General features: G+C 61.1%; 1 protein-coding gene across 4 annotated transcripts; it reads left to right on the top strand.

Moving 5' to 3' along the window:
• Window positions 1–23,610, top strand: NR5A1 (nuclear receptor subfamily 5 group A member 1). Of its 4 annotated transcripts, none has more exons than XM_047701063.1 (7): window positions 1–223; window positions 4,033–4,149; window positions 4,276–4,417; window positions 6,481–7,106; window positions 13,674–13,793; window positions 15,546–15,693; window positions 23,196–23,277. In XM_047701063.1, the coding sequence occupies exons 2-7, from the start codon at window positions 4,048–4,050 to the stop codon at window positions 23,231–23,233; spliced, it is 1,176 nt and encodes a 391-aa protein (XP_047557019.1). In that variant the 5' UTR covers window positions 1–223; window positions 4,033–4,047; the 3' UTR covers window positions 23,234–23,277. The 4 variants fall into 4 exon arrangements, with proteins under 4 accessions (XP_047557019.1, XP_047557015.1, XP_047557016.1 ...); XM_047701059.1 differs by having other exon boundaries at window positions 5–223; window positions 23,276–23,610; XM_047701060.1 differs by lacking the exon at window positions 1–223 and adding an exon at window positions 2,442–2,474 and having other exon boundaries at window positions 23,276–23,610.
• The last annotated feature ends 3,808 nt before the right edge of the window (window positions 23,611–27,418 follow it).

The following is a 27,418-nucleotide window of genomic DNA, read 5'->3' as shown; positions in this document are numbered from 1 at the left end:
AGAGACCAATTGGGCCTCCGGTGCCCCCCCCCCCGCCAGGGCGGGGAGGAGGAGGACGGACGGACAGGGCCAGCCTACTGTCCGCCTGCCGCCCGCCGTGGCGTGAAGGAGTTCCTGTGTGCCCACGGTCACCACTGCCCCACCTGGGCTGCCGGAGCCTTCCCTCGGACCCCTGGTGCCCACTGTCCACCCTCATCCGGCGTGAGAGCTGTCCTTCCGCTCCGTAAGTGAGGGCCTGGGCCCAGGCCTCTAATGGCCAGCCTCCCTCCTCAGTGCCTCCCTGCGGCCTGGGCCAGCCACTGCCTGCTTGGCTGGGTGACTGGTGCCCGCGGCTCTGGGCAGGGAAGGGGCCAGAGATTACTCCCAACCTGCCCTCCCATCATGCTTCCCCCTCTTCTTCCCTGGGCAGCTGATGGGAGGAACTAGGCCTATGGGGACAGGCCCCATGGGGGTCTGTGGTGTCCCGCAGTCTACTAGCGGCCGAGTGTCCACAGGGCTGTGCTGGCAGCCTAGCAGTCCGGGAATGCGCCCGTGGTCTCTGGGCCTGTCTTTGGGTCTCTGGGCCTGTCTTTGGGTCTCTGGGTCTCCCTGCCTGTGTATCTGGGATGTCTCCGTGGATTCGTATGGATTTGTGTGTCTGTCTCCAATGTCCTTCTGTCAGTCCTTGCTCTGTGGCTGGTGCAGATCAAGGTTTCCTTCCCTGGGTAGGTGGACGAGGGTGCAGTGGAGCCCGGGTCAATCCCAGGGCTCCCAACCTAGGACAGTGTAGCCTCTGGAGAGAAACAGGGTAGAGAGAGGTGGAGGGAGAGGGTCCCAGTTCCATAGACCGCCTGGGTCCCCAGCCCAGACTTGTGCTTACATTGCCCGAGTTCCTCAGCAATGTCCAGTAGACCCCAGCCCTCACCCTCAATCCCCGTCACTCCCCTACAGAGGTGGTGCCCCTCCTGATTTCCCTCTTCTGAGGCCCCTCCCGGAAGGAGAGGTGTTCAGAGGCACTAGTTCCCCACCTCCAGTTCCTGCAGATGCCCATGTTTCGGGGGGTGGGTGGGGTGGGGGTGGTTCCATAGGGGGCGTCTGCAGCTAAACTCAGGCTCAGCTCTCTTTCTGTTCTCACCAAGTTTCATCTATGGCATCTCACAGAGACTGCAGGACCCCTTCCGTAGGGCTGGACTTTTCCATTTTACATGCCGAGAAACTGAGGCTCAGAGAAGCAAACTGACCTGGCAGAGCTTGCACAGCAAGTCAGCTACCTATTCCGTCCTTTCTTCCGCGGGTGAAAGATAGGAGGAATGGTCTGCCCCGGTTCTCCAGCCATGGCCGGCAGGACCAAGGTGCCAGCTCCAGCCCTAGCCGGGTGGCGGGGGAGGCTCCTGGGCGGGGGAGGCTCCAGTCGGGGGCCCAGGCGAAGTTGGCCAGGGCCAAGGGCCAGAGCCTTCAGATCCGCGCTTTGCTGCGGGTGCCTAACTGTGGTCACCCCCACCCCGCTCCGTCTGCTTGAAGATCGTGGCTTTTTGGCCTTGCTGATCTCAATACACTTCTCCGCGGAGCGGGCGGGGGCAGGCCCCTTTCTCTGGTCTCAATTTTTTCATCTGAAAAATGAGAGTGATCAGGTAGCATTTCCCTACCCAGAACAATTGCTCAGTGTAGCCCAGCCGGGGGAACCCTTTTGGGATGCCGGACGCTCCCTTCCCCCTCCCTCAGCCTGGAAAAGGGCTCAGAACGGAAAGGGGGCAGAGGTCCCTCTGTTCTCCTAGCTCCCGCGCCCTTGGTGGCTTCGGGTCCTCGCCAGTCCTCGGAGGATTCCCATTTCCGGCCCAGCAAACTGAGGTCTCCGTTGGAGAAACGGTTTGCCCCAGGTCTCCCAGCTGGGTACTACTGACGGCTTCACAGTGTTAAGGCGCGCGTTTTGTCAACACCTCTTCGGTTCATCCGCACGCCCACTCTTAAGGAAGTCCAGTCATCATTACCACTTCGCAGATAAACAAACTGAGGGTGTGTGTGTGTGTGTGTGTGTGTGTGTGTGTGTGTGTGTGTGTGTGTGTGTGTAAATTTGCTTGTCTCCAGTGAGGAAATACGGCAGGGCCAGGGCTCGAACCCGGTTTCTAGCTTTGAACCCGTGCCTTGGCCATGTACCCCCACGTTCGCCCTTACCCACTTCCACGCTGCAAAACGACCAGAGCCCCCAGCGTGGCCCTTGCCACGACTAAGCTGGATTAGCAAACAGGGGCTCGCCTCCTGGGAGGCTGGAGGCTTCCAGGCGCCCAGCACCTGCCCGGATTCCGAGGCTCCCGGGCTGGGGATGGGGGACGGAGAGGGTAGGGTAAAGGCGCTAGCCAGGCTAGGTGGCGGGGGAGGGCGCGGGCCGGGCCTCCGCCCCCGGATACCGCACGCGCTGATATAGAGGGGCCGGCCCCTGGCCCGGGCGAGGCGGGTTCGCGCAGCGCGCATTGGAGGCGGAGGGGCCCGGGTCCCAGGTGCGCCTTGGTGCGGCCCTGGAGGCGGCGGGGGGTGGAGAGGCTGGGGGGTGGGGGGACTCCGAGGCCCCGCGCCCCCGCCTCCCCGCCCCCGGCCCGATCGGCCGTCATCGCGGGCAGGCGGCGCTGCGCCCGGGTGCGGCTCATCGCCGGCGGCGGCGCGGCCAGGAGGTGCGGGGCTCCGCGCGGGCGGGACGCGGGGCGCTGCTGCTCGCAGGAGCCGCCAGGTGGGCGCCGGGCGGGCCGCGGCCGCCGTCGCGCCCCTTCTCTCTTCCTGGGCCCCGGCTCTGCGCGCTTCCCTCCTTGGGACTTCGGCTCTTCGCCCGAGGTCGCTCCCCCGCCTCGGGCTCGGCCCCCCGGGACCCGCGGGGGTCTCCGCCCGAGGTTTCCGCGCCTCGCGCCGGGCCTGCGGCTCCACAGCCCGCGTCTCCGCTGCGCCCGCCCTCCGCCCGACGTCTCGGTCTCGGTGGCACAGGCTGTGCCTCCCGTTGCCGTCGCTACCGCGGGCTTTGTCTCCCACAGCCCGGGGGCCCCGGCGCCTCGGCGCTTTCGGGCTCCGGGTCCCGGGCGCCGTCGTTCTCCGCCTCCCTCGGCGCGAGTCCCCGGCGGGGTCCGGCCCTGCGGGGCCGCGCCTCGGAGCTCGGGCGCACGGGTCCGGCCGCTTCCCGCGCGTCTCCCGGCCCCGGCCCCCTTGCTGGGCGCCTCCGTCTCTCCAGGTTTTCCCCCAGTGTCTCTGTCCCCCTCTCTGCCTTACTCCCTCCCGGGTTTCTCTCTCTCCGTGTCTCGGGCTGTCTCTCGTCTACCGCTGTGTCTCTGGCTCCGCGTCTCCTTCTCAGGTTTTCTCCTGGGCCTCTGCCTCTCAGCGTCTCTGATCTCTCTCTCTCTCTCTCTCTCTCTCTGTCTCTCTCTCTCTCTCTCTCTCGTTCTCCACCTCCTTGTCTCTCTGTCTCGTCTCCCCCCGGGTTTTCTCTGCCCGGCATCCGTGTGTCTCTGTCAGCCTCGGATTTTCGTTGTCTCTGTCGCCCCAGGGCGCTTGCTCCGTTAGGCGGCGTCGGTCGGTGTCTCTCGCTCTCGCTCTGGCCATCTCTCTGTCTCCCCCGGACTCTGTCTCTGGCTCCTTCGTCCCTGTCCGATCCGCAGAACACTCGAGGCCCCACTCCGGCCGGGCTCGCCGGTGTCTCCCCCGCGGCCGAGCCCATCTCGTTTTCTCAGAATCGGGGTTTTGTTCTCAGACGAACGAATCCAGACCCGAGCGCACCGAACCGAGGGTCCCCGAGCGGGCGCGCCGCAAACTAATGCGGGGGGAGCCCGCGGGCGGGGGCGGGGGGCGCGCGGAGCGGGAGCAGGAGCAGGAGCAGGGGGACAGGGCCGGTGAGGGCCGAGGCGCGGGCCGCAGCGGCCGCATCCCAGGACGGGCTGCTCGGGGCGCTCGAATGGGCGGCCTCGCCCAGGGCGCGGTGACAGGGGCAGCGGCGTGGGGGCGCGGACCCCGCCGGCCCCGGGTCTGCCGCGCCGCCACTGGAGTCCCGCCCGCAGTGACCCTCTCCTCCCTCCGCAGGCGGACGCCGCGGGCATGGACTATTCGTACGACGAGGACCTGGATGAGCTGTGCCCCGTGTGTGGGGACAAAGTGTCCGGCTACCACTACGGGCTGCTCACATGCGAGAGCTGCAAGGTGAGGGGGCGGCGGGCGGCGGGCTGGGCGCTCGGGGGCAGCGCGGGCGGCCGGGACGCGGGGACGGGCCCGGGGAGGGGGACACGGGGCCTGCTCGCCTCCCGCGCGGACTCCGCTCTCCCCTAGGGCTTCTTCAAGCGCACGGTGCAGAACAACAAGCACTACACGTGCACCGAGAGCCAGAGCTGCAAGATCGACAAGACGCAGCGCAAGCGCTGTCCCTTCTGCCGCTTCCAGAAGTGCCTGACCGTGGGGATGCGCCTGGAAGGTGGGCACGCGGCGCGGCGGCCTGGGACCGCTGACCTCTGACCGCCCGGCTGGCGGGGGGGTGTGCGGGTGGTGGAAGGGGTGCGAGGAGGGCATCCGTGGCCTTCTTAAAGTTTCTGGGGCCAGCCGTGGGCCCCGCACGTGGGGTGAGGCCAGTTCTCCGCGCGCGCAGGGGTAAGGAATGGCTCTGTCTGGCTAGGGAATGCGTGCAGGCTCCGCGGGCTTGGGTCCAGAGGCATCCGCAAGGGAACCCCAGGGAGAGGACCATCTCTCCAGCCTCTGAGAAGGTGTGCAGCTCAGGGCAGAGCCCGGCCGACCTCCTCCCTCTGCAAGGAGACCTAGGACACCCCACTGACACCCAACAGCCACGGGAGCCAGGGTGTTTAATACCTTAACCAGACAAGGTTCAAGTCCCAGGGCCACCACACACAGGATGATTGATCCTGGGCAACTTCCTTAACCTCTCTGAGCTGCAGATTCCCCATCTGAAAAGTGGATCTAACAGTAGTTAGGTCCTTCTTGAGTCAGTGTGAGGGAATTGTATGAAAGGCCAGTATAGAGCAACTGCTATTATTATTATTATTATTATCATTATTTATATGATTATGTCCATCATCACAGCCTTCATTCATCCAGCCCACCCAAATGTTTGTCCGTCCAAAAGTTCGCTCGGGTCGATCAGATCACTTAGTGGGTGAAAGTCCTTCCACCATGTTCTCTGGAGGACCCTGAGAAGATGAGGGAAGGGGAACAACGGGTCCCAGAGGACCCAGGCCCATCCCTCCCACCCCCTCCATCCGCAGGGGAGGGAAAACGTTTCAGCAGGAAAACCTCAAACTTTCTGAGGGTGGACAGTCCCAGGCGTCCGCCCTGTTGGCCCCGGCGGGCTGTGCGCCGAGCAGGCGCTGTTGGCTCAAGTTTTCAAACAATGTAGAAGGTCCCTAGTGGCTCTGGGAGCCGCTGACCACAAGTCCTGCCACCTAGAGGAAGGACTCGCCGATGAGAGGGGAATGTCCCAATATCCCCAGCTCTGGGTCCTCCCGGGCCAGGGGAGCTAGCTGTGTGCAAGGAGCAGCTATACTCCAGATGCAGCCGAGGGAGCAGAGCCGGGGTTCTTCACCCCTGTGGCAGGAAGATGGGCTGAATGGACCTCCGAGACACTTCCCTCCTGGGCACCACCCTCTCCCTCCTGCTCTGTCCCTTTTCCTAGAACTCAGGCTGGGGTCCTGTCTGAGCAGGGCCTGGGGCCACACTCCAGCTGCAGAGATGCACCTGTTGGGTCCGGCTGGTGACACATTCTTGGCCAGGCGGTGGGACATCTGGTGAGCCAGGGAGGTCCCTTCTTCCAGCTGGGAACCCTGGCCAGCCCTAAACTCAGCGTCATATCTGAAGGCACTGGGGGAAGCCCGAGTCATTTTGCAGTAGGGGCTTGACAGAGTCGGGCAGTCCGTCAAGAAGCAAGCCGCTGGACCCTGGGCACTGGAGGGAGGCTGTGAGGAAGGCTGACCGGGGCCTGTTGCCTGCCACCGTCTCCCTGCTTGGCCTTGTACTAGGCACCTGAACCCGTTGCTGAGTCCCCAGAAACTCTCAGCCTGGGTCACATGGCATGATACCACTCAGCAGGATGACAGTGGACAAGAGGCAGGACATCTGGGGCAAGGACAGTGGAGTGTGCCTAGATGAATCCAGGAACACTTCTGGAGGTGGTGACCCTAGGGCTGGATGTTTGGCAGGCATGAGAGAAGGAAAGGGTTTGAGGCAGAAAGAATATGACAGAGCCGGGGGGGGGGGGGGGGGGCGTGGAGGAAGAAGGACGCATGCAAGCCAGAGGAGCAGAGAGATAACTCGGTGGGGAAAGAACACGCGGTCTTGGAAAGGGTGATCTGGGAGGGCCAACAGGGTCTCGAATGCCAGGCTACGGAGATGGACTTCCTCTGTGGGCAGAGGGAGCCACGGGAAGGTACTGAGCGGGGGAAGTGACGCAATTTGGGAAAGATCTGTGAGTGTGGCCTTATGGTAGGTGGCTTGGAGGGGCTGAGACCAACGCTCTCCTTCTGCCCCCAGCTGTGCGTGCTGACCGAATGCGGGGTGGCCGGAACAAGTTTGGGCCCATGTACAAACGAGACCGTGCCCTGAAGCAGCAGAAGAAGGCACAGATTCGAGCCAATGGCTTCAAGCTGGAGACAGGACCCCCGATGGGGGTGCCTCCCCCACCCCCTCCGCCGCCGGACTACATGCTGCCCCCTGGCCTGCAAGCGCCTGAGCCCAAGGGCCTGGCCTCTGGTCCACCTGCTGGGCCACTGGGCGACTTTGGGGCTCCAGCACTGCCCATGGCCATGCCCGGTGCCCACGGGCCACTGGCTGGCTACCTCTATCCCACCTTCCCTGGCCGTGCCATCAAGTCTGAGTACCCAGAGCCCTATGCCAGTCCCCCGCAACCTGGGCCACCCTATGGCTACCCAGAGCCCTTCTCCGGAGGGCCTGGTGTGCCCGAGCTCATCCTACAGCTGCTGCAGCTGGAGCCAGAAGAGGACCAGGTGCGGGCTCGCATTGTGGGCTGCCTGCAGGAACCGGCCAAAGGCCGCCCTGACCAGCCCGCGCCCTTCAGCCTTCTGTGCAGGATGGCTGACCAGACCTTCATCTCCATCGTGGACTGGGCACGCAGGTGCATGGTCTTCAAGGAGCTGGAGGTGAGTCCCTCCTCCCGCCTGGCTGGCCACTGGGTCTGGGGTGTCCTCCTGGCGCCCGAGCCTCCGTCCCAGTTAACCTCTGGATGGAGCTGTCCTGCCCACTGGCTTCAGGCGGCATCTGGGCACAGGGAGGTTTCTCTGGGGACACTGAGGAGTGTTTCTGGCCCATCACAGCTTTCCCTGCTCTTCTCCCCCGTCTCCCTCACCCCTCCTGCTCTCTTTCTTTCTCTGTGTCTTGAGTCTCTATTTAAATAGTCACAGACTCTGCTGCTTTATCTCTGCCTCTATCTCTTTCTCTTATCCTTCTCTCCCTGATGTGCTGTCTCTCTGCATCTCCGTTTCCCTGGGCCTCTAGGTCTCTGTTCCGTTCTCTTCTGGTCAGGGTCTCTGTAGGCATTTATCTCTCTTCCTCTGAGACCCTGAGCTCCCCCAAAGGACTAGCTGAGTCCTTTGGAAGCTGTCTCTGGCTCTAGCCCAGTGTCGAGAAGAAGACACAAGTGATCCTGTCCTCCCGTTTGGAGAGGCCGCCAATCCCTGCCAGCCTCAAATATCATAGGTGGGGGTCTTCGTATCTCTGAGTTTGGAATGCTTGTGGACGTTCTCCTTCCCAGCTAAGGTGAAAGTTCCTGCTGTCCCTGTGTCTCTTGTTCATGATGGCTGGTCTCGAGGGTCTGTGTGTGCAGTGGGGGCTAGGTCGGGCTTGTGAGTCCTGTCACCGATCTTCCCAAAGGAGCCCGTCTACCTCTTTCCCAAGTCTTCCCTTCCCCTGGATTGAAGTACCTGCAGCGAAAGTAAGCAAGAAAGCAGCGGGAAGAACTGAGGCCAGATAGGGAAGAGGTTCCCAGTCCTTCTGCCTGGCGGTTTAAAGGGCCCGAGGCCTGGGAGCTGCCCCTCTGGGGCCCTGGCTCCCTGGGAACAGGGTGCTCTGCCAACCTCTGAGGCCGCTCAAGCCCAGGCAAGGCCCTTCTCGCTGGCCGGGGACAGACCATCTTTAGTCCGGGCTGATTGGTGTGTGGTTTTCCCCGGCCAGCCTCCCTGGCTGTTCCCGGGCTGGGTGTAAACAGCAAGGCCCATTGCCCTCCCTGCTGGGGCCACTGCAGCCTTGAGCAGCATTGTCAATGCTGACGCCTGGGCTTCCTCCAGGGGCATGTGGCCGGATGGGCCGGGGGCACTGCCTGCCTGGGCTGGCCACGGGCGGGATAAAATAGGAGGTTGGGCCTGTAAGCCCTTGAGGCATCATGGGGTTGGGGGCCTGGAATTGGTGGTGATGATTCCTGCTTCCACAGTGGAGGAGCTGGGGATGTGCCCTCCATCTGCCGCAGGGTGGGACTTCTCATCCTTGTCCCCACTCTAGGCCAACCTCATGGATGGGACAAGAGGTGGGACCTTGAGCAATCCCATCTGCCTTTCACTCCTGGCTGGAGGCCCTGGTTGGGGGTGAGGATCCCAGGACCCTTGCGTTGGTTGCCAGCTTCCCCTCCAGACTTCCCATGAGCCCCCTGTGCAGAGGGGAGGAGGAGCAGAGCATTCCTGGCTTTCCAGAACCCTGGATCCAGGGGCAGGGCACTTCCTCTGGCCGCCTTCCTAGTCTCTTGGGGTTTTTCACGCAGGATGGGAAGGGCTTTTGTCCCAGCTTTGCTGAGTGTTTTTTCCTGCTTCTGGCTTCTCTGTGGTCCAAACCTTCCTGCTTCCCCTTCCCAGAATCTCTGAATCGAGCCCAGGAATATGAACCATGGTCACCATCTTCTGTAAAGGAACCTTGCAGATAAGTACCAGCCCAGCCCATAGTGGGCCTCTTCGTCAGCCACGTGGAACTTCTTTCCTACTGGTCCAGCGAGCCTGGCTGGTGTCTGTTTGCAAAGCCAGAGGTGGGGAAGCAGAAAAGTGGGAGTGGGGCTGAATGACCCTGTTCTCCCTCTTGGGTGACCATTCACCCCCCTACTACCTCCCGCAGAACACATCTTAGGAGACAGAGTGGGGAGCTCTCTAGCTCTGAGAGTGGGGCACGTGGGCTGGGCAGTGGGCACCTTGAAATGAATTGGACCCACAAGGCAGCCAGGCTTTTGCAGGAGACAGACGGGCATGCAGATGGTGCCAACACAGGCCATCCAGGGCTCTGGGAGCGATGGAAGGGGGGTAGTGGGGCCCAGCAGCCGGGCAAAAAGCTCTATCTAAGGAAATCAGGGTGTTCTTTGATCTCTGCCTTTCCAGAAAGCAGTCTGAGAAGGTTAAGGACATCCCAGGAAGGGGGAACAGCATAGGGAAAGACCTAGAAATGTGAAAAGGTGTCATATGTCAGGGAGTTTCAGGTGGTCCTCTGTGTCCAGAGAGGTTGGCAGGGTCAGAAGCAGAGCTTGGACCAGGAGCCAGGGCTGGCATAGGCCCCACATCCTGGGACAGGGACTGGGTCCTATCATGGAGGCTGAGCTCTCCCCAGAGGCCACCCAGCCCCCTGTGATGCTGATGACATCTCTCTGCCTAGGGGAGGGCCTGGAGTCCTTGCTGAGCTGCCAGGGATGCCGGGAGCCTGGACGCCCTCTTGGGGTTCTCCTCCTCCATCCCCTCTCCCAGCTTAGATGTCCCTCTGCCTCTGTTTTTCATCTCACACAATCGAGGTGTGTTGGCGCTGACCACGGCAGAGAAGTTCATAACAAAGACCAGGATCAGAGCAGCCTGTGTTCAAGTACCAGCTCCGTCGGCTCTGCTGCCTAACCCCGGGCGTGACAGTGGACGAGGCACTACTCCTCGGCCCGCGGTTTCCTTAGCTATAGGATAAGGGAAGTTGAAAGAACTTCTACTTTGTAGAGCTGTTGCAAGGATTTAGTGAGCCAGGACGGGTCAGCGGACCCGCACAGGGCCCGGCGCACAGGAGAGTTTGGTAGGTTGCACTGGTGGCTCCCGTCCTTCCTGTCCCCTCTGCTGCTGCCCCTGTAACCTGAACTTGCAGGAGGTGCTCCCGGTGGCCGGGAGGAGTGCGAAAGCATAGGCTTTACCCACGCTCCCCTGGGCACTATGTCCCGGGAGCAGACGCGGGCCAGGCCACCTTGCCCTGGGCTTAGAAAGCCACTGTGTGGCAGCAAGGTGGCAGAAACACCTGTCCCTGCTGCTCTGCTCGGTGGAGGGCCATGTGTCCGCCTAAGCCGTCAGCCTCTCGGGACGGTTCCCAGGAAGGGCAGGCGGGCAGGATGGCCCATAGGAGTCAGGGAGGGGGAGGTGAGCCCCGAGAGTGCCTAATGACCCATTTTGACATCACTTCACCCTCAACATCCAACTGGGAGGCCCCCGATCGGCAAGAGAACGGCTCAGATGGATGGTTTCATTAAACAGCAGTAAACTCTGTCACTCCGGGCCTGACAAACGACGGCCGGTCGACCGCTCCGCCGGGACCGCGCCCTGGCCGGCCCGCGGCATGTCAGTCACCGGAGAGTTACAGAGCCCGCTGGCCTTCGGCTGCCAGACAGATCAGACCCCGGGGGGCTCCAGGGGGGAGCCTGCTGGGAGGGAGGTCATCTCGGCACCCATAAATACCCCTTCTCCAGGGCAGGCTGCGAAGTGTCAAGGCTCTGGGAGGATTTATGGCAGACTGGCGGGAGGGGTGGGCGGCTGGGAGGCTGAGCAGACAGACCAGGCCGGCGAGGGACCCCAGGGCCAGGCCGCCGGCAAACGTCCTTGTTCCCCGGGTGCCAGGGAGGTCCGAGGGCAGAGGAGGAACCTTTGCTTAGGGAGAAAGCGAAGCAAGGTGAAAACCAGCCTCTTTGGTTAAGTGAGGCTCTTAGCCACCTGCTTTCCTATGGAGAGGGGCCTGCAGCGAGGGCCTTCTGGTTTTCTTTGAAATAAAAAGAGGTGTGTGTGTGTGTGTGTGTGTGTGTGTGTGTGTGTGTACGCGCGTGCATGCTCATCTGTGTGTGGGCAGTGTTTGAGAGTTTGGTATGTGTCCATCTGTCCACCTAGAGGAGGAGCAAGTGACAAGTCCGTTTGGCCAGGGGTAGATGGGCACGTCAGCGAGGGCAGGATTTGCAGGAGAGCCCGCCACGGGGCCACAGAGCCCTTCACAACAGAGGCCCCTGGGCTCACACATCTTCTCTAACCAAAGGAGGGAGCATTTGTTTTTCTAGTTCCTCAGAACAGAAAATCAGGGCAGAGGAGGATATGTGGCTGAGTGGGGACTCGAACAGAGGGACAGGGCGCCGTGGCTCAGCCAATATGGCATCTGGCCGCCCTGCCACCCCTATCAGCCCCGCGGGCAGGGCTGCCCCCACTCCTGGGGTCTGAGGTCTGGGTACAGAGTCTGCTCCCAGGGCTTGGCCAGCCGGGTCACTGTGACCCCTCTTGCTTTCTGCCCGAAGCTCAGCCTGCTTATCTCCTAATTCTCCCCTTTATCTCTCTCTTCCACCTCCCCACCCCCCTGTTCCTTTAAGCCAGGCCCAAGGGCCCCAGTGAGGGGTGAGCAGAGCCCAGCCCCGCACATCCTCCCTCTCTCTCTCTGCCTCCATCTGGGTCGCCCAGGATAGGCCACTGAACTCCTAGCAGGCGCCTTCCATGCGGGCCTCAGGACTTCCTGGGGCCCTCCAGCAGCCCGGCCCAATCAGGGGCCTCTGGTTACCTCTGGTTACCTTAGGCAAGCCTCTGTTTCCTCATCTGTAACATGACAGGAGGGGTGAGGAGGCCAGGGCAGGCGTGCTGAGAGTGGGCCCGGTCACAGGCACTCCCCGAGCCTTGCCTTCCTCCTTACAAACTGCTGGGGAGGCCTCCTGCCTGTGGTTCTCTGGGATTGGCCACTTCCTGAGGAGAGATAGGAGAGATGTCTCTGTGATTCACCCTTGTCCAGGTCTTCCTCTCTCCTGGCCCCTTCAATCCAGGGCTCCTTGCTGCTGAGCCTAGGGCCCCAGCCGGGCTTCTTGCTCTGACCATAGCTGGGCTCTAGGAAGCACTTTCTGCTAGGAGGAGAGGGGAGAGGTGTACAGGTTCTTGACACAGAGACCAGGTGAGCAAGGGAAGATGGGGGGCTGGTGACTCAGAGCGGGACAGAGACAGGCCCTCCCTCTTGTTCTCAGCCACGGCGGGCCCGTGGGAAGGTGGGCAGGCGAGGCCCAAAGGAAGCCTGACCAGCTGCTCACTCGTTCTCTGTGCACTTGTTCTCCGCCTCCATCCGCCTGAGGATGGGCCCCAGGCTGCCCCCGGGGGAGAGGGGAACTGAGGGGAGGAGGGGGCTTCAATCCCCAAGAAGAGAGAGCTGGTCACTGGGCGTTGCTAGTTCCCCTCAGGCCAGAGGCTGCCTGGATCCCGGCGAGGGACCCCAGGGTTGGGGGCAGCCCCTCTCTGCTCCCTGTGCCTATCTTGGGAGCACATACGCGTTCATCAGTTGCTCACCGACCCCTCCTCCGGGAGCCCAGCAACGAGCTGGACACCAGCCCTGCCTTCCCAGATCTTCCCAGACCCCACAGGTGTTAGGGGAGGCAGAGAAGTGAACTGGAGTCATCAGATGTGGCAGGTGCCACAGCCAAAGGATGGTGAGGGCACCTCGGGAGGAGAAGGGATTGAGGGGAGCTTCGTGGGGGAGGGAACGAGTGAGCCGTGAACTCCTGGGTGGCCAGGCTGGGTCCTCTTCCATCCCAGGCAGTTCAGAGCGCGGGTCTGGAACCAGACGGGGCAGTGTGACCTCGGGCAAGTTATTTGACTCCTTGGGGTGTCTTCTCTCCTTAGACTGGGGTTATGGACTGTCCCAGCCTCCTAGGGGCATGGATCTGTAGCACAGAGACTAGTAGCTGTCAGAGTTGGCTCTCATGACGGGGCAGGGCCCAGGAAGGTGCCCAGGAAGTACCAGCTGGGCAGATGGTGGCCGGCGAATGAGCCGCGGGGGCTGGGAGGGACTGGCGTCTGTAGCATGTCTCCCCAGGGTGACCTGCGGGCCCCTGTGCCCCGGGCACTTTGGAGCACCCAGGAGAGCGCGGTATCTGTCACTGTAGAGGGTTGTGGACTGAGAAGGCCAGCCGTGGTTCTGGCCTTGCTCTACCTCTTTGTGATCCCAGGATAGTTCCTTGCCTCTTCTGGGCAGCAGATTGTCATCTAAACAATAGAAGTTTTGGCCAGAGGATGCCTGAGGGCCCTTCTGGCTCTGGCATCCCACGGTCCCGAGTCCCGCTCACCATGGTCACGAGTGTCCACTCTTGCGGTGCTAGAATGTCTTAACCCTCTGGGGCGGAAGGACACCCCCCACCGGGTGCCATACTTTGCCCACTTCACAGGTGAGAGACTTGAGGCTCAGAAGGCTATAGAACTTGCTTAAGGTCATACTCCTTATAGGAGCAGAGCTGGGGCTTGCAGCCAGGCCCGTCGGAGTTCTGAGTACTGCCAGTAGCTTTTTTTTTTTTTTTTTTTGCTTGATCCCTGCTACCCTTTGATGAAGCAGGCAGATAAGCAAAAAGGGCACAGAGAGGGGAAGCAGCTTGCCCAGGTCACATGTCCAGGTGAGCCTCTGCATCGTGGGCTGGGAGAGGCAGGGGTGGGAGGAAGGTCCCCGGCCGAACCCGGCTGGACCCCAGCCCCACACGTGCCTCTTCCCTGCAGGTGGCCGACCAGATGACGCTGCTGCAGAACTGCTGGAGCGAGCTGCTGGTATTCGACCACATCTACCGCCAGATCCAACACGGCAAGGAGGGCAGCATCCTGCTGGTCACCGGGCAGGAGGTGACCAGACCCTACTATGTCCTGTACCATGCTCTGAAGGATGCTTCCAAAATTCTGAGCCCAGAAGAGGTCCTAGGCCTCTCCAGGGCTGGCCCTGGGCACCCCCAATGTCAGCCCTTTCCCCAAGTTCATGCCCCACATCCCTCACCAGCCCTGGCCCTGACCTCGACAGGTTCCAGCCCCGAGGAAGCAGCTCAGGGATGTGGGGAGGGTCAGGGATGCTCTTGGAGGAGGTGAAGGTGGCCCTGGGTCTTGAAAGAACACATAGGGGTTGGTCAGGTTGTAAAGGGTGGTGGGGGCCAGTCCCACCCCTGTCACAGCAGAGGGGACAGCATGGACAAAGGCACACAGGGGGATGTTTAGAACCTCTGAGTTACCAGACGCTGCCGGTATGTGGGTGCTAGTAGGTGGGTTTGGAGGACCAGGAGCCCTGTGAGGCAAGCGGTAAGGCTGGGGCAGGCCCTAAATCCTGGGTGGATGAAGGAATGGGTGAAGGAGTTAGGGCTCCCCACCCTGCTCTGAGCAGGGAAATATGGGCCCTAGCATAGGAGCTGGGACCTCCTGAGATCAAGCAGGGAGCAACAGGAGAGTTTTAAGTGAGGAAGGCCTCATTCAGGTTGTATTTGAGGGGGAGAGATGGGGGGTAAGGAAGTCGAGGCCTTTGAGTAATGCTGGGGACCCGGGAGGGCAGTTGAAGGAGGAAGACCCCTCCTGGGCAGGAGGGAGGTATAGGAGAGACGGAGGGAAGGAGGGAGAGAAAGAAGGGAGGCTGATGCCAGGTCTAGGCTGGTGGGGGTAGCATCACTCCCAAGGGTGAGACCTGAGGAGAGCGGTTGACAGGCACTCCGGGGTGGGGTTTGGAGGCTGAGGCCCTGCTCCCCATCCCGTATCTCCAACCCAGGCCGTTGGTCCTCATGCTCTGTTCTCACCGGGGGTGTTCTCACCGGGGGCCTCCAGGGTCAGGGAATGCTGGTCCCCAGGGTGTGGCTTGGAGGCCCCGGGGGAGCGCAGACAGGAGAGTCTGAGGTGTGAGCGCGTTTGTTGGCCGAGGTCAACACGCAGGCCGAGGTCTCTGAGGCCGGATCTCCACACACGTAAGCCTGTGGTGGTTGAGATCTGCCTGTCACCCCATGTGGAAGCTCATACACTGGTGCGTGTCTGTCCCCTTACCTTGTGAGGTGGCCAGACAACCGCCTGTGTGTATGTGTGTGCGTTCACTTTCCTGAAATGGCTGGAGCCGCCCTGCAAGTGTGGCCGGGAGGTGTGTGTGAACGTGAGCTGAGGTGTGACCACGTCCCCAGTCTGAGCGGCCGCGATGTGGGCGGTGCGGGCCCGGGCAGTCCCGTGGCCGTAGCCGAGGCTGTGGCCGGGCAAACGGGGATCCGGGAGGACCAGCTCCCACCCTGTCCCCCGCACCCAGGGCGAGCGGTGTCTGCTGCAGACACCACAGGAAACACAAAAGCCGCTCGTGCCACGGGGTCGGCGGCAGCTCTCCGAGCGTGAGGGACCCCGGGGCTGGCTCTGCGGCCGTGGGGCCCTCAGCTCGCCCGGCAGTGAGGAGCCCTGGGGAGGCGGGGCCACGTGGTGGGGCTGGAGGGTCTCTGGGGCGCGGGGAGCGGCCCCCACCCCCTCAGCTCCAGGGACGGGGCCACCCTCCCCAGCCTCCTTCCGGGCCTCCCCTCCCCTGCCAGCCGCGCCCCCTCCCCGCCGCCCCGTGTCCCCCGACCCTGACCCTGCCCTCCGCCCGCGCAGGTGGAGCTGAGCACGGTGGCCGCCCAGGCGGGGTCCCTGCTGCACAGCCTGGTCCTGCGGGCGCAGGAGCTGGTCCTGCAGCTGCACGCGCTGCAGCTCGACCGCCAGGAGTTCGTCTGCCTCAAATTCCTCATCCTCTTCAGCCTCGGTGAGTGCGCCTGCCCACCTGCGGCGGCGGGAGGGCGACCTGAGGTGGGGAGGGGGCGAGGTTGGAGGCCCCGCCCCCCCGCCCAGCTCCGGGAGGCTCCGCCCCCGAGGGGGCTTCCGAGGCGCGCCGGACCCCTCCTGTGGTGAGTCAGGGCATGAAGGGACCTGGCCCGGGGCCCGGCTATTAAAATGGAGGTTGATTCCTCCCTGGGCCTCAGTTTCTCTGTTTGGAAGTAGGGCCGACCAAGACCCGGTCTAAGATTGGCCCCTCTGTGGGGAAGGACTCCGGAGATTCGGTAAATTCCTGGCTGGAAGCACCAGAGAAAGTGCCCAGGTCGCCTCCAGAAAAAGGCCTGTGTGAGTTGGGGAGGCTCTGTTTCCTGACTCCCATCCTGGGGGTCCCTGTTCTCCAGGTTCCCTGCTCTAGGGGGCGCCCAGATTCCGGCTCTGGGCTCCCCACTCATTCATTCGCTCATATATTCGTTCTATAAACGTGCTGAGCATGGGCACTCTGCAAGGCACCAGGGACACAGGGTGTCTCCCTGTTCCTATTGTCGCCGAGCCAGCCCTATCCGGGAGAGACGATAAGCATAATCCAGTTAGTAAGCTACAGACATGAGTGAAATGGTCAGTGAAATGTACAGCCCGGAAGACCGTGATAGGGCTGAGGAGGAAAGTAAAGCAGGGAAGTGGCAGAGGGTGAGCCCAGCCCAGCAGCCCCGAGCCCTGAGTCAGGTTGGGGTGTCTGTCTCATCACCTCCTGACCTGCCCAGCCAGCACCACTCCAGCCTCCACCCTGCTCGGGCTCTCTTCAGTCTGGCCTCCTGTCCTCCCTCCCCTAGCAAGCCATCCGTGCCTTCCCGGGCTTCCCCAGGGCTGTGAACGCGGACGTGTCCTTGCTCTCAGGTGGCTCCCAGTCCAGTAGAGGCCTCCGGCTCGTGCTGCCGGGGCAGGGACAGAGATGGGGAACTCGGAGTGGGGAACAAGGGCTCTGCCTAGAAGGCTTCCTGGAAGAGGGACATCTGAGCAGGGCCTTAGAAGATGAATAGGAGTTTGCCGGAGGGATCAGGCTTTCAGCAGAGGTGTAGACTGGATGGAAGGTCAGAATGGAGGGGCGGACTGCCTTGTCACTTGGCAAGCGGCAGAATTCAGATGTCATCTTGTGGTAATTGACATCCTAGCCCGGGTGAGGCAAGGGAGCGCCTGCCTAAGACTGGGGAGAGCAGGGCGGGCTAAGCGGGTATTAAGGGAGTGTTGATTATGGTTCCTGGGCCGGTCTCCTCTCCCCACTACTGCAATAGTTGGAGGGTTTCCGTGCAAGGCTACAGGGCTTGGTAGGGGACAACCATGGTGCTGGCTGGGGACAGAATCTTGGGCAGCCAATTAGGAGCTGTGGCCTGGAACCCGTGGAGGGGCCTCTGAGGCCCAGGCCAGGCTGTCTTCAGCTGGGGGAAGCCCTCTCTTCCCTCCAGCGAGACCCGCCTCCGAGCCGTGTCTCTGTGAGCTGCCGAGCATGGTGGCGCGTGGTTGGGGTGTGGAGACTCCAGGAGGCATGTGCGTGTTTGTGCCTTTGTGGTTGTATCACTGTTTTCACACATGAGCAAACTATGAACTTCCATGGGTTGGTGGCTTTTTCCATGTCCCGTCATAGAAAGAATCTGTATGTAATTGGGGAGTGACGGGAGATTTGGAGACAGGAAGGATGTGGAGTGCGCATAGAATTGAAGTGTGGGATCTGTGGCAGACGGGCTGCTTTCTTGACCTGACACTAATCAGGAGGCCTCCAGGGAGGTCCAGAGGTAGGGTGGGTGGAAGGTGGGCTGCCAGCCACTAGCCTTCTTGGCCAGGCCTCCCTGTGAGCTGCTGCCCTGCTTTGGCTTTCTAGACCCCCAGAGCCCAAGGCACACCCCTGTAGCCCCTGCCCCTCTTCCAATAAAGCCTCGGGGGCTGGGACTACCAGGCCCAGTGCAGCTCTGGCCTCAGCCAGGCGATAAATACAGGACTTCTCCTTGTATGGGAGGTGGGGGGTGGATAAGGCTAGCAGAGCCCAGCCCAGCCCTCTTCCCAGGGTCCAGGTGAGTGGCCGAACTCCGAAACCAGAGTGTTGGCCCCTCCTTCTTGCTAGTCTTCCTCTTGCTTGCCAAAGTGGGGCCTAAGAGACAGGGACACTCTCCAGGGCTTGGCTGGCATAGGCTGGAGGGGCTGGATACAGGAGCGAGAGAGTGTGTGTGTGTGTGTGTGTGTGTTCACACATGTGAGGCACAGTGGAACAGTGCTTAGGAATGGGAACCAGGGACGGACCACCTGGATTCTAAATCTGAACTCTCTCTCTGGCTGTGTGTCTTTGAGCAAGTCACTTTCCTCTCTGAGCCTCTATTTTCCCATCTGTAAGATGACCATCCTGATAATCTTAATTTGCTATGAGGATTTCAAGAGGGAATTCCCCCAAAGTGCTCAGTGCATCGCTTGGATGCTTGGAATGTGCACTGGTGGTGTTTTTCTCCTCACCATCATTACCACCAGTGAGCAAAGGAAGAAACGAATGAATGAAGTGAATGATCAAGTCAGTCTCCATCTCATTGCGTGCTGTCTGGCACAGTGCCCTATCACAGGGATGCAGGTCTGGCTGAGGTGGGTGGGGGAACGCCCAGCCCAGCAGGTCAGAAACTATAATGAGGCTGAATCTGGGAGGGGAGGAGGAGGAGGCCTAGGTGCCTGCACCTGCCTGAGCTCCTGGGAGAACAGTAAGAGAGGAGGCCAGCTGAGCTACGAGGCTATCGGCTGATAAGTTCCAGGTTCCAGGAGGAGCCTGAGCAGGCCAGTGTGATCAGGGTTGGGCCAAAAAGAAGAAACCACCCCACACTTAAGATATCAAGGAAGACTTCTTGGAGGAGGGACCTCTGAGCTGGGCCTTGCAGTATGAGTAGGAGTGTTCTAGGTGAAACAAAGCAAGCGGCCGCAAAAGCGTGTGCAAAGAGATGGGGAATCCGGGAGGTCTGCTGTGGTGTGGGGCAGGGAAGGGGTGGAGCGGAGGCTGGGGAGGCGGGCAGGGACTGAGCTGTGCAAGGCTTTGAATGTCAGGCCAAGGACCTTGACCCTTCCGTTGGGAAGGCTTTTCAGCTGGAGTAACATGATCGCATTTGCATTTTAGCAAGGTCCTTCCAGCTGCTGCAGGGAAGAAGGTTGGCTGTTGGCAGCCCAGAGCCCTGCAAGAGGCTAGACCTGGAGCTGGAGTGAAGTGGACAAGTTTGGGGAAGATGAGAGGGAAGATCTGCCTAGAGTTTGGAAGGTGGAGGGGGGGGGGGGTGGCTCTCCCATGGTCCCAGGCCCCAGGCATAAGTCCCTAAGGGACCTGGAGCCCAGAGAGGGATGGCCACTTGCTCTTAGACCGCCACCTGGCATGCTGGACATCACCCTTGGGGCAGTGCCTCCCTGGGCTGGGCAGCCCTGTCCCTTGTGACAATTGTCCCCCCCCCCCCCCCTCCCCATCGCCTGCAGCCCCCTCAGCGCCTCCTTCCTGCCTGCCTCCGCAGAAGGGTGCCATTTGGCGTCTAAATAGCATTCTCCCTGCAGGCGTGGAGGCAGGTAAGGAGGTTTAATTAAAATTAGTGCCTCTCTCCTGGCAATCGCGGTGTTTATGAAGATGGGCCCGGCTGGCATTGTTCCGCAGAGGACTTAATCGAAGCTTAATGGATTGACCTAACATTCGATTTCCTGACTCCCATTGAGGCGGCCGCCGCAGCATTCCCTTAAGCGTTTGCAATTTACCCACTGCTCCGCGCCAACAAAAGGCGGCCTGAATAGCAGCCCCACTCGAGGGGCCATTGTGCGCGGGGGCGCCTGCCTGAGTCACCGCTATTGGGACAACATTCTTTATGCCTCGCTGGAATGAAAGGATTATTCAAATATTCAATTAAACCGTGAAAAGGGGGCTTTTCTGAGAACCTGGGGGCCCCCAGCTCCACAGCACTAGCAGGCTGCTCTCCGAGGTGGGGGTGCCATCTCCCAGCCCCCTCCCGCCTCCCGGACTGCTGGGGCTAAGCAGGCTGTGGGTGGGTGGGGGGGGACACAGCAGGTTTTTCTCCCCTGGGCCCATCTCCAACCTGCGGTGTCCCGGGGGCCCAGAGCTGGGCACACAGATCAGGCCCGGTTCCCATTTCGCAGGTGACAAACAGCTCAGGGGAAGGGCCTTGCCCAAGGTCACCCAGTTGGTGATAGAGCTGGGATTTGAACCCCTGACATACTAAGGGGGCACCTCCAGGTCTGTGCGACTCCTCCTCCCCCCTATCTAGTGGAAGAAGGGTGTGGCGTTCAGTGGGATGTTGGCTGTCACACCCATTATTCCACAGAATCTTCACGACAGTCCCTTGGAGGGGGGTGCGGGGAGGTGTGAGAGGGGGCATGACTTGACAGTGGTCTCCTCTAGGGTGAGGAGGAAGGGGAGTCTGGAGTCCACAGTAGCCTGAGAAACCTAGGATCCTGGGGGTGGAGGCCCTTGGACAGGTCTCCTGGATTGGACGAAACGTAAAGTTTTCATGTCCCATCTCTCAGGAACTGATGTCCAAGCCTGACGCTGCCTGCACTTACCCACCAGGCTTTGGAGCCAGGAGACCTGGCTTTGTGTCCAGACTCTGGCATTTCCTTGGTGTCCCAGGCACACCCCATGGTCCCTGCACCTGGGGGAAGACCTTTTCTGCCTGCCTGGGGGAAGCCCTTTTCTGCCTGCCTGGGTGTCTTTGGGGATTAACTGAGCTAGAACACGATGCCCTGTGGGTGCCCGGGAACCTGGGTGCACCTACACTGCAGGGTGGTTACTGGGGCTTAACTGGTGATGGCTTCCTTTCCCCAGCCCAGTAGCCCACCGCATGGGTGCGGTGGAGGTCTCGAGGCTGCAGAGAGCTGAGAGGTCCAGAGAACAGTTAAGAGTGGGGGCTGTCCCTGAGCGCTGTCCTTGTCCGCACCACCCCCTGCGCTCCACCCCATTGTCCCTGTGGGGAACAGTAAATCCTGGTAAAGCCGAGGCTCTGGTCCTCCCAGCCCCCTCCCACTCCTGCCTCTACTGCAACATCCCAGCCCATCCTCCTCCACCCCCACCCCCGCTGTTTCCTCTGGGCCCCCTTACTGCTGTGTGGCCTTGAGCTGGTCCCTACCCTTCTCTGGACCCTCAGCCTCCTATTGCATATGGTCAGAAGGTGGTATCAGGAGAATTGGCCAGCCTGGGCTAGGGGTGGGGGGTGGGCGGTGAGGGAGCAGTGAGGAGAGGTGAGGGTGGGAGGTGAAGGTAGACAGGACTCTATGGGATGAAAACAGGTTGGGACAGGGATGGGCCAGTAGCCACCTCTTGTGCTTAGGAGGCCAGCTTCATAGAGGCTTCCCATGACCTTTGAGTGTGTCTGGAGTAGTTCAGGCTAAGGAGCAGGGCTGCAATGCACAGTTGAACATGTTGTTCACTGCACAAGGGCCCCTAGGCAGGGGATGAATAGGGGCTGATATCCTGCTTGTGAGTCCCTTGCCATACTGTCTCTGTGGACAAGGGGAAACTTCTCTCTGATTGGCACCAAGGTGCCTTATGGGCTCATGGTGATCATGGGGAGGCAAGGGAGAAAGTGACCCTGGCTCACTGCAGGGAGGTGAGGCAGCCAGGGGTGGGTGGTGGAGGACGGGGCCAGATCCTGCCATACGCCTTGGGCCCAGCTCAGGTTTCCCTAAATCCAACTTTGGACAACACAACCCTCAGCCGGCGTACCGGGGGCGGCTGGGGATCAGGGTTGCCAGGAGCATCAGCCCTCCTGGCGCAGTGGGTGTTAAGCGGGATTAGAAGGGCCAAGGGCTGCACATGCTGGGCTCCAGACTCCCCCGCAGCCACGGAGCTGATGGGGATGGGGCAGAAGGGAAGTGGACGGATGACACTGCCTGAACCACTGGAGGCCGACTCACAGGCCAGGCCGGGCCAGATTTGGGGCTGGGGGACAGATCCCGTAGATTCCTGCTAAACCTCAGTCGCCAGGCGAGGCACCAGCTGGGGGTGCGGCCCGGGAGCTGAGAGACACCCACCAAGCCGTGATGAGGACTTGAGTGACAAACTGACCCTCTCTGGGTGCCCCCGGGGGCCCAGGCACCTGCGCAAGGTGGGCATGCCCCCTTCACAGAGGAAGGAGGCCTTGCGGGCCAGGAGGGGACAGGGCACAATGCCACGGCTCCTAACTGGTGGGACTGGGTCTTGAGCCCCAATCGCCTCTCTCCAAAGACATTTATTTTTCGTGTCTCCACTGCACCTCTCCTGGGTGTGCAGAAGGCACTGGTCACACTCCTCTGTCCCTGGCACAAGCGCTCACCGGTCCGTGGAGAGCGGGCAGCCCTTGCCTCTCCCACAGGCAGCCACGCCTTCATGTTAACTTGGATTCCTTCTGTCCCTGTTCTACATAATGTGCAGGCTTCTGTGCAAGCATTTTTAAGTTATGTAGACGGCTTTGCCTCGTAGATTGAACTCTGGACCTTCCTTTTCTGTTTTTTTCCATGTGGCTCTATGCTTTTAAAGATCTGCCCGTTTGCTCTGTGTTATGTCTGCTCCGTTGCTCGTGTCTCCCATGCGTGACCCCTCCCGGGTGCCCCCCCATAAGTGCAGTTGCCATGAGCATCCACATCCCCCCACGGCCCCATGAGAGAATCTCCTTGTGGTACTGGAGGCTCTTGATCAGTAGACAAGAGGAGTGCCTGTCGCTGTCTAGAATTGGGCCTGTCCACTGATGGTGACGGAGGGATGATGCAACAGGATGGTTTTTTGTTTTGTTTAAAGTAGTTTCCATACCTGGCACGGAGCCTCACGTGGGGCTTGAACTCATGACACTGAGATCAAGACCTGAGCTGAGATCGAGTCAGAAGCTTAACCAACTGCCCCATCCGGGCGCCCCACGATGGTTCTGACCGTCGGGCTGGGATTGGTGTTGATCATGGTGGGGTGAGAGTAGGGGTTACAGTGGTGACAATTCTTGTGTTCAAGTATGTCACCCCATACGTGTTCTTACGTGCCCAACACTGTTCTCCAAGCACTTCCCACCGAGCATGTCTCTGAATTCTCCCGACAGTTCTGTGAAGTAGGTACTGTTGTCACCTGTCACATGCACAGGGAGACAGCTGGTGAGGTGGGGATGGTTTTGGAGACAATGGAGGTGTTCATCCTGATCAGTGGGAGGGTGATGGTGACAGTCATGATGGTGGCAGGTGATCGTGGTTGGGGGAGTGATGGTGGCAGTGGCCATGTTTGGGATAACTGCAGAGAGGGCAGTGCTGGGGACAGCTGCTGACGGTGGTGACAGGAACGGCTGTGGTGGTTGGGGGGGATGGTGGCGGCGGTGGCCACATTTGGGAGGGACTGGGGCTGTCGATACCCGCGATGGATGCTGGGGGCTGTGCTCCTCCACCGCTGAGGTGGCGCTATGGTGGCGATGGGAGGCCTGGTCGCGTCTCTGACGGTAGTGGCGCCCGTGTCTTTGGTGCTTCTAGGGGGTGTTGGCGTTGGCGTTGCCAGTGACGGCGGCTGATGCGATGGGCTGCTGATGGTGACGGAGCCCCTCCCTTTGCAGATGTGAAGTTCCTGAATAACCACAGCCTGGTGAAGGACGCTCAGGAGAAGGCCAACGCCGCCTTGCTCGATTACACCCTGTGCCACTACCCGCACTGCGGGGACAAGTTCCAGCAGCTGCTGCTGTGCCTGGTGGAGGTGCGGGCGCTGAGCATGCAGGCCAAGGAGTACCTGTACCACAAGCACCTGGGCAATGAGATGCCGCGTAACAACCTGCTCATCGAGATGCTGCAGGCCAAGCAGACCTGAGCCTGGGCTGGGCGGGGCCGGGGCGGGGCCGGGCAGGTGGGCGGGGCCGCAGCCGCCCCCCAAGGCCCTCCAGGGGACTGAGTTTATTCTGCCCCCCCCCAGGCCCTCCAGGGGACTGAGTTTATTCTGCCGGCCCAAGAGCCCCACCCTGCACGCCCCTGCCCCTGCGCTCTCGGCAGCCCCGTGTTTTGGAAGGTGGGTGAGGGGGGACGGGGTCTGGTGGAGGTCGGGTGGCCCCGGCTCGGAGGGCCCGGGTGAAGGCGGCTGCTAACCACCCTCTCACCCTCCCCTTGCTCCCCTGTCTGTCCTGGAGTCTGGACGCACAGATCCGGGGAGGAGGCTCGGGATTCCCTGGTGGGCCTCCATGTCCCTTGGGTCCCAAGTTGTCCCTTTCCCCTCTCCGGGAAACAGAAGCAGAGGGACGTTGAGGGGGCACCAAGTGGAGGAGAAGAGAGGGTCTCCAGAACTCCTTCCCAGAGACCAGGAGGGCAGCCCTCTGTTCTGTCAACGAGGGGTCACTGAGTTGGCGAAGTTGGTCAGGCACTGTGGGGCCTAGAGGACACTAGGGGGCAGGTTAGGACCAAGCCTCCCCAGCCCTTCCACCCCCCATCTGACTCGTGCAGGGGAGAACTGTGACATGCTATCTGAAAAGAATTTCTCCGCAATCAGCTCTCTCTATCCCTCTCCCACCGAAGGAGAAGTTTCTATCCCTCTCTTGCCGGGGAGCTAGAACATTCTAGCCCCACCCATAGTTGGCCAGCCCAGGCTGGTATGTGTCTGCAAAGGCTGTAGTCAAGAGGTTTGTGGGTTTGGGGGTTTCGTTTTTTAATCTAGTAATCTAGATACTCTTGGAAAGGTGGTTATGTAGTAGGGGGTGGGGCAGGGAACGGATTTGAGGACTGAGGCGGGGACTTGAGGATTAGCCCCAAGTACAGCCTACGGTTCCTCTCCAAACACCGCGTGCCAAGGACCCCGTGGGTAGTGCTGGACCATTGTTTCGGTCCGGAGAGGAGCTGTTGCTTGCCCCTCCTTCGATGAACAGCAGGATGGCCTGTCGGGGCTCGGAGTCTGTGTGTGTGGGAATACGGGTGAACTTGAGGAGGGTGTATGGGTCTCCAGACGGGGGACACTGCTGATAAGCCCCTTCTGCATTGGCCCCATCCCATTGGATCCCTTGCTGCAAACCTTGGAAGCTGGGTCTCCGCTCCCTGGCCTCCTCCTGCCCTCCTCCTGCCCTGTGTCCTGAAGGACACTCTCCAGGGCCAGGCACTAGGGGAGGCCTTGGCTCTCCTTGGTCCCCGGGCTGGGTGTCCACCGTCTTTCCTGCTTCCACGTTGCCACTGCAGCTTGTGCTGAGCCTGCCCAGCTGGAGGTGACTGGGCATCCATGCCCCCCTTGCCTCTCACCGCCCTGTCTCTGTCCCCGCCCCTGCCCACTGAAACATGTACCCCTGCCAAGGCCAGAGACCCACAGCCCCAAAATGAGAAGTGCCCTTAAGAATCTCCCCAGCCCTTGCTGCCCTGGAATAAATTTTGCAATTAGTTTCCAGCTCCCTTTGCCTGTTTACATTCTGGGGCCAAAGCAGAGCCTCCAAGGTGGGTTTCGGTGGTCTGGGGCAGGGCAGTGCTCTGACTGGGATGGGCACGACAGTCAGATAAGCTTTGGTTCAAAACACCAGGCACCGTTGGGGAGCCTGTGGGCCCCATGTCATCCCTGGGATCTTGCCATACCCAGGAGGCCTGGGAGAGGCTTGGGTCTTCCTGGGCCTCGGCCAGAGTTGTAGCCCGGCCGCGCATCTCAACCGCCATCTTGGGAAGAAGGGAGCGGTCATCTCATGAGCACCTACTGTGTGCCATCCCCTCATCTCTCTGTCCCTGCGGTAGCCCAGTCAGGCAGGGGCTATGATCCAGGAGAGGGACTAGGCAGGTGCCCCTCAGTCAGGAATCTGCAGGGACAGATGCAAACCTGGGTTCCTCTGACTTCAGATCACTGGACCTTTCCTTCCTCTCAGCCCCTCTGGCCGCCCTGGGCCTGGGACTTCTTCCTGGTTCTCTTGCCTCGCCCACCACTAGGAGGCAGCAGTGAGCACGGCTGATTTCTGAGGCGAGCTGCCTCTTCTGAGATGGCCTTCAGGACTTCACCGGCTTTGTCTCATTTTGTTGTCCCATCTGCTCTTCAAAGCCACTTCGGTAGGTGGCAGCTCCGGATTACAGATGAGGAAAACCGAGGTCTGGGGGTTGGGGGTGAAGTGGCCTGTCCAAGATCACACACCAAGAAGGGGCAGAGCCATCATGGCCACCTTCATCATCCCGACCTGACAAGTTCACGCTGGGGCCACTCACGGTCTACTTCAGGTCTCTGTGCCGATTAGAAAAAAGACGCCCCCTCTAGGGAGAAGTATCCCTAGGCACACAGCTTGGCAGTGGCTTTCATGCAAAGAAAGTGTGTCCCTTTCCCGCCTGGCACCTTCAGAAGGGAAGTAGATGCTCTGGTTCCCACCTCTGGGGAGCATCCAGTCCCACGCGAGGCTGCTTTCTGACATTTTGTGATCCTGTGTGACCCACCACTAAGAGCCAGCGAAGGTGAGGAAGGAATTGATTCTTCCCCTGGGGCGACAGGAAGTCTTCTCGGGGGAGGTGTCATCCAAACTGGGTTTTGAGGGATGTTCAGGGGTTTGCCAGCTAAGAAAAGAGTTGGGGGCAGCATGGGCAGGCGTCTGGGGACCTAAGCTAAGCTTCAGAAGTTTCGACAGCCTCCATCCCCGGAATGAAATACCCAGACCCCTGTCTCTGCATGATGGGCACCCCCCCTCCCCACCAGGGTAGATTTTGTCCCAGACAGCCCAGGTGGTGCCCAGAGTAGAAACGACACAAAAGGCTGTGGGGAGCGACTTGGGCCTGGCTGGGTCCCAGGGCTTCTCGTGCAGCCCTGCTCCGCCTCCACGCAAGTGCACCTCCATCAGGGAGGCTGCTCTGATGCTCCCCGGCTGTGCCACATCCTCCCGCCTCCCGCAGCATCTGGGCCAGCCTGAGGTCAGCAGGACAGTGTACACAGTCCCTGGGCCCCTCCTTCGCCTGGCTTCCACCTCAGGGACCACCCGGTGCCAGGCCCTAAGGCTGCTCACCTTGGCCCGGAAACCAGCTCTACCTAAGAGGCGACCCGGACTCACAGAAGAATCAGAATCTTGCTCCTGGCCACGGAATCAGTGGTGGCAGGACCTGCACCTGTAGCCAGAGTGTGAGCTGGGGTCTCCCCGCAGCATGGCCCGTCACACCTAGAGCCTTCCCCCCTACCCCGGTGCCTTCTCTGAGCAATCTTGCCTGGGGGACTCCCCCTCACGGTGACTGCCACCCCTGGCCCCCATGCTACCACCTGGGGAGATCTTCTCTGAGCCTCCGTTTCTTCCTCTGTACACCAAGGGGTGACAGTGGTCACGGGGCTGAGGGAGGACCCACAGCTCTAAGGCAGGCGGGGCTCAGTACCAGCCGGGCACACAGTAGGTGCTGGTAAGTGTAAGTGTTGGCGGCGCCTACCCTGTTGATGAAACTGGGGCTGTCTTGAGTCCCGAAGACAAAGCGGCCCCTTCCCTTGTCCCACCCTCCTGTCAGCATCCTGTCCCCCTCCCCAGGCCAGGGTGATCCCCAGGGAGGAACGGGTCACAGGAGTACCGTTTATTATGACACCTTCCACGGGGCTGTCAGAACTCCAAGGCAGGTGGGAAGGGTGTGTGGGGGACGATCTTGGTCAAAGTTGGGGGGGCCTGAGCTGTGGGGTGCAGCTGTGTTGGCACCGCACGCCGGCAGGGGTCCTACTGGAAGCAGGGGGAGGCTGAGGCCGCGGTCTGTCCCGCAGGGGTCCCCAATGGGACCTTTCAGAGCCTGGGGTAAAGTCTGCA

This window comes from Lutra lutra, chromosome 13, assembly GCF_902655055.1.
Source record: "Lutra lutra chromosome 13, mLutLut1.2, whole genome shotgun sequence".
Taxonomy (NCBI): domain Eukaryota; kingdom Metazoa; phylum Chordata; class Mammalia; order Carnivora; family Mustelidae; genus Lutra; species Lutra lutra.
This window is presented reverse-complemented; position numbering and strand designations above follow the sequence as displayed.

What these genes read in the sequence shown, in the direction of transcription:
- NR5A1 (XM_047701059.1), top strand. Translation starts at nt 4,048, where the DNA reads ATGGACTATTCGTACGACGAGGACCTGGATGAGCTGTGCCCCGTGTGT. An exon ending in TGGTCTTCAAGGAGCTGGAG is followed by an intron (nt 7,107 to 13,673) that starts GTGAGTCCCTCC and finishes TCTTCCCTGCAG; the next exon opens with GTGGCCGACCAGATGACGCT. An exon ending in TGCTGGTCACCGGGCAGGAG is followed by an intron (nt 13,794 to 15,545) that starts GTGACCAGACCC and finishes CCGCCCGCGCAG; the next exon opens with GTGGAGCTGAGCACGGTGGC.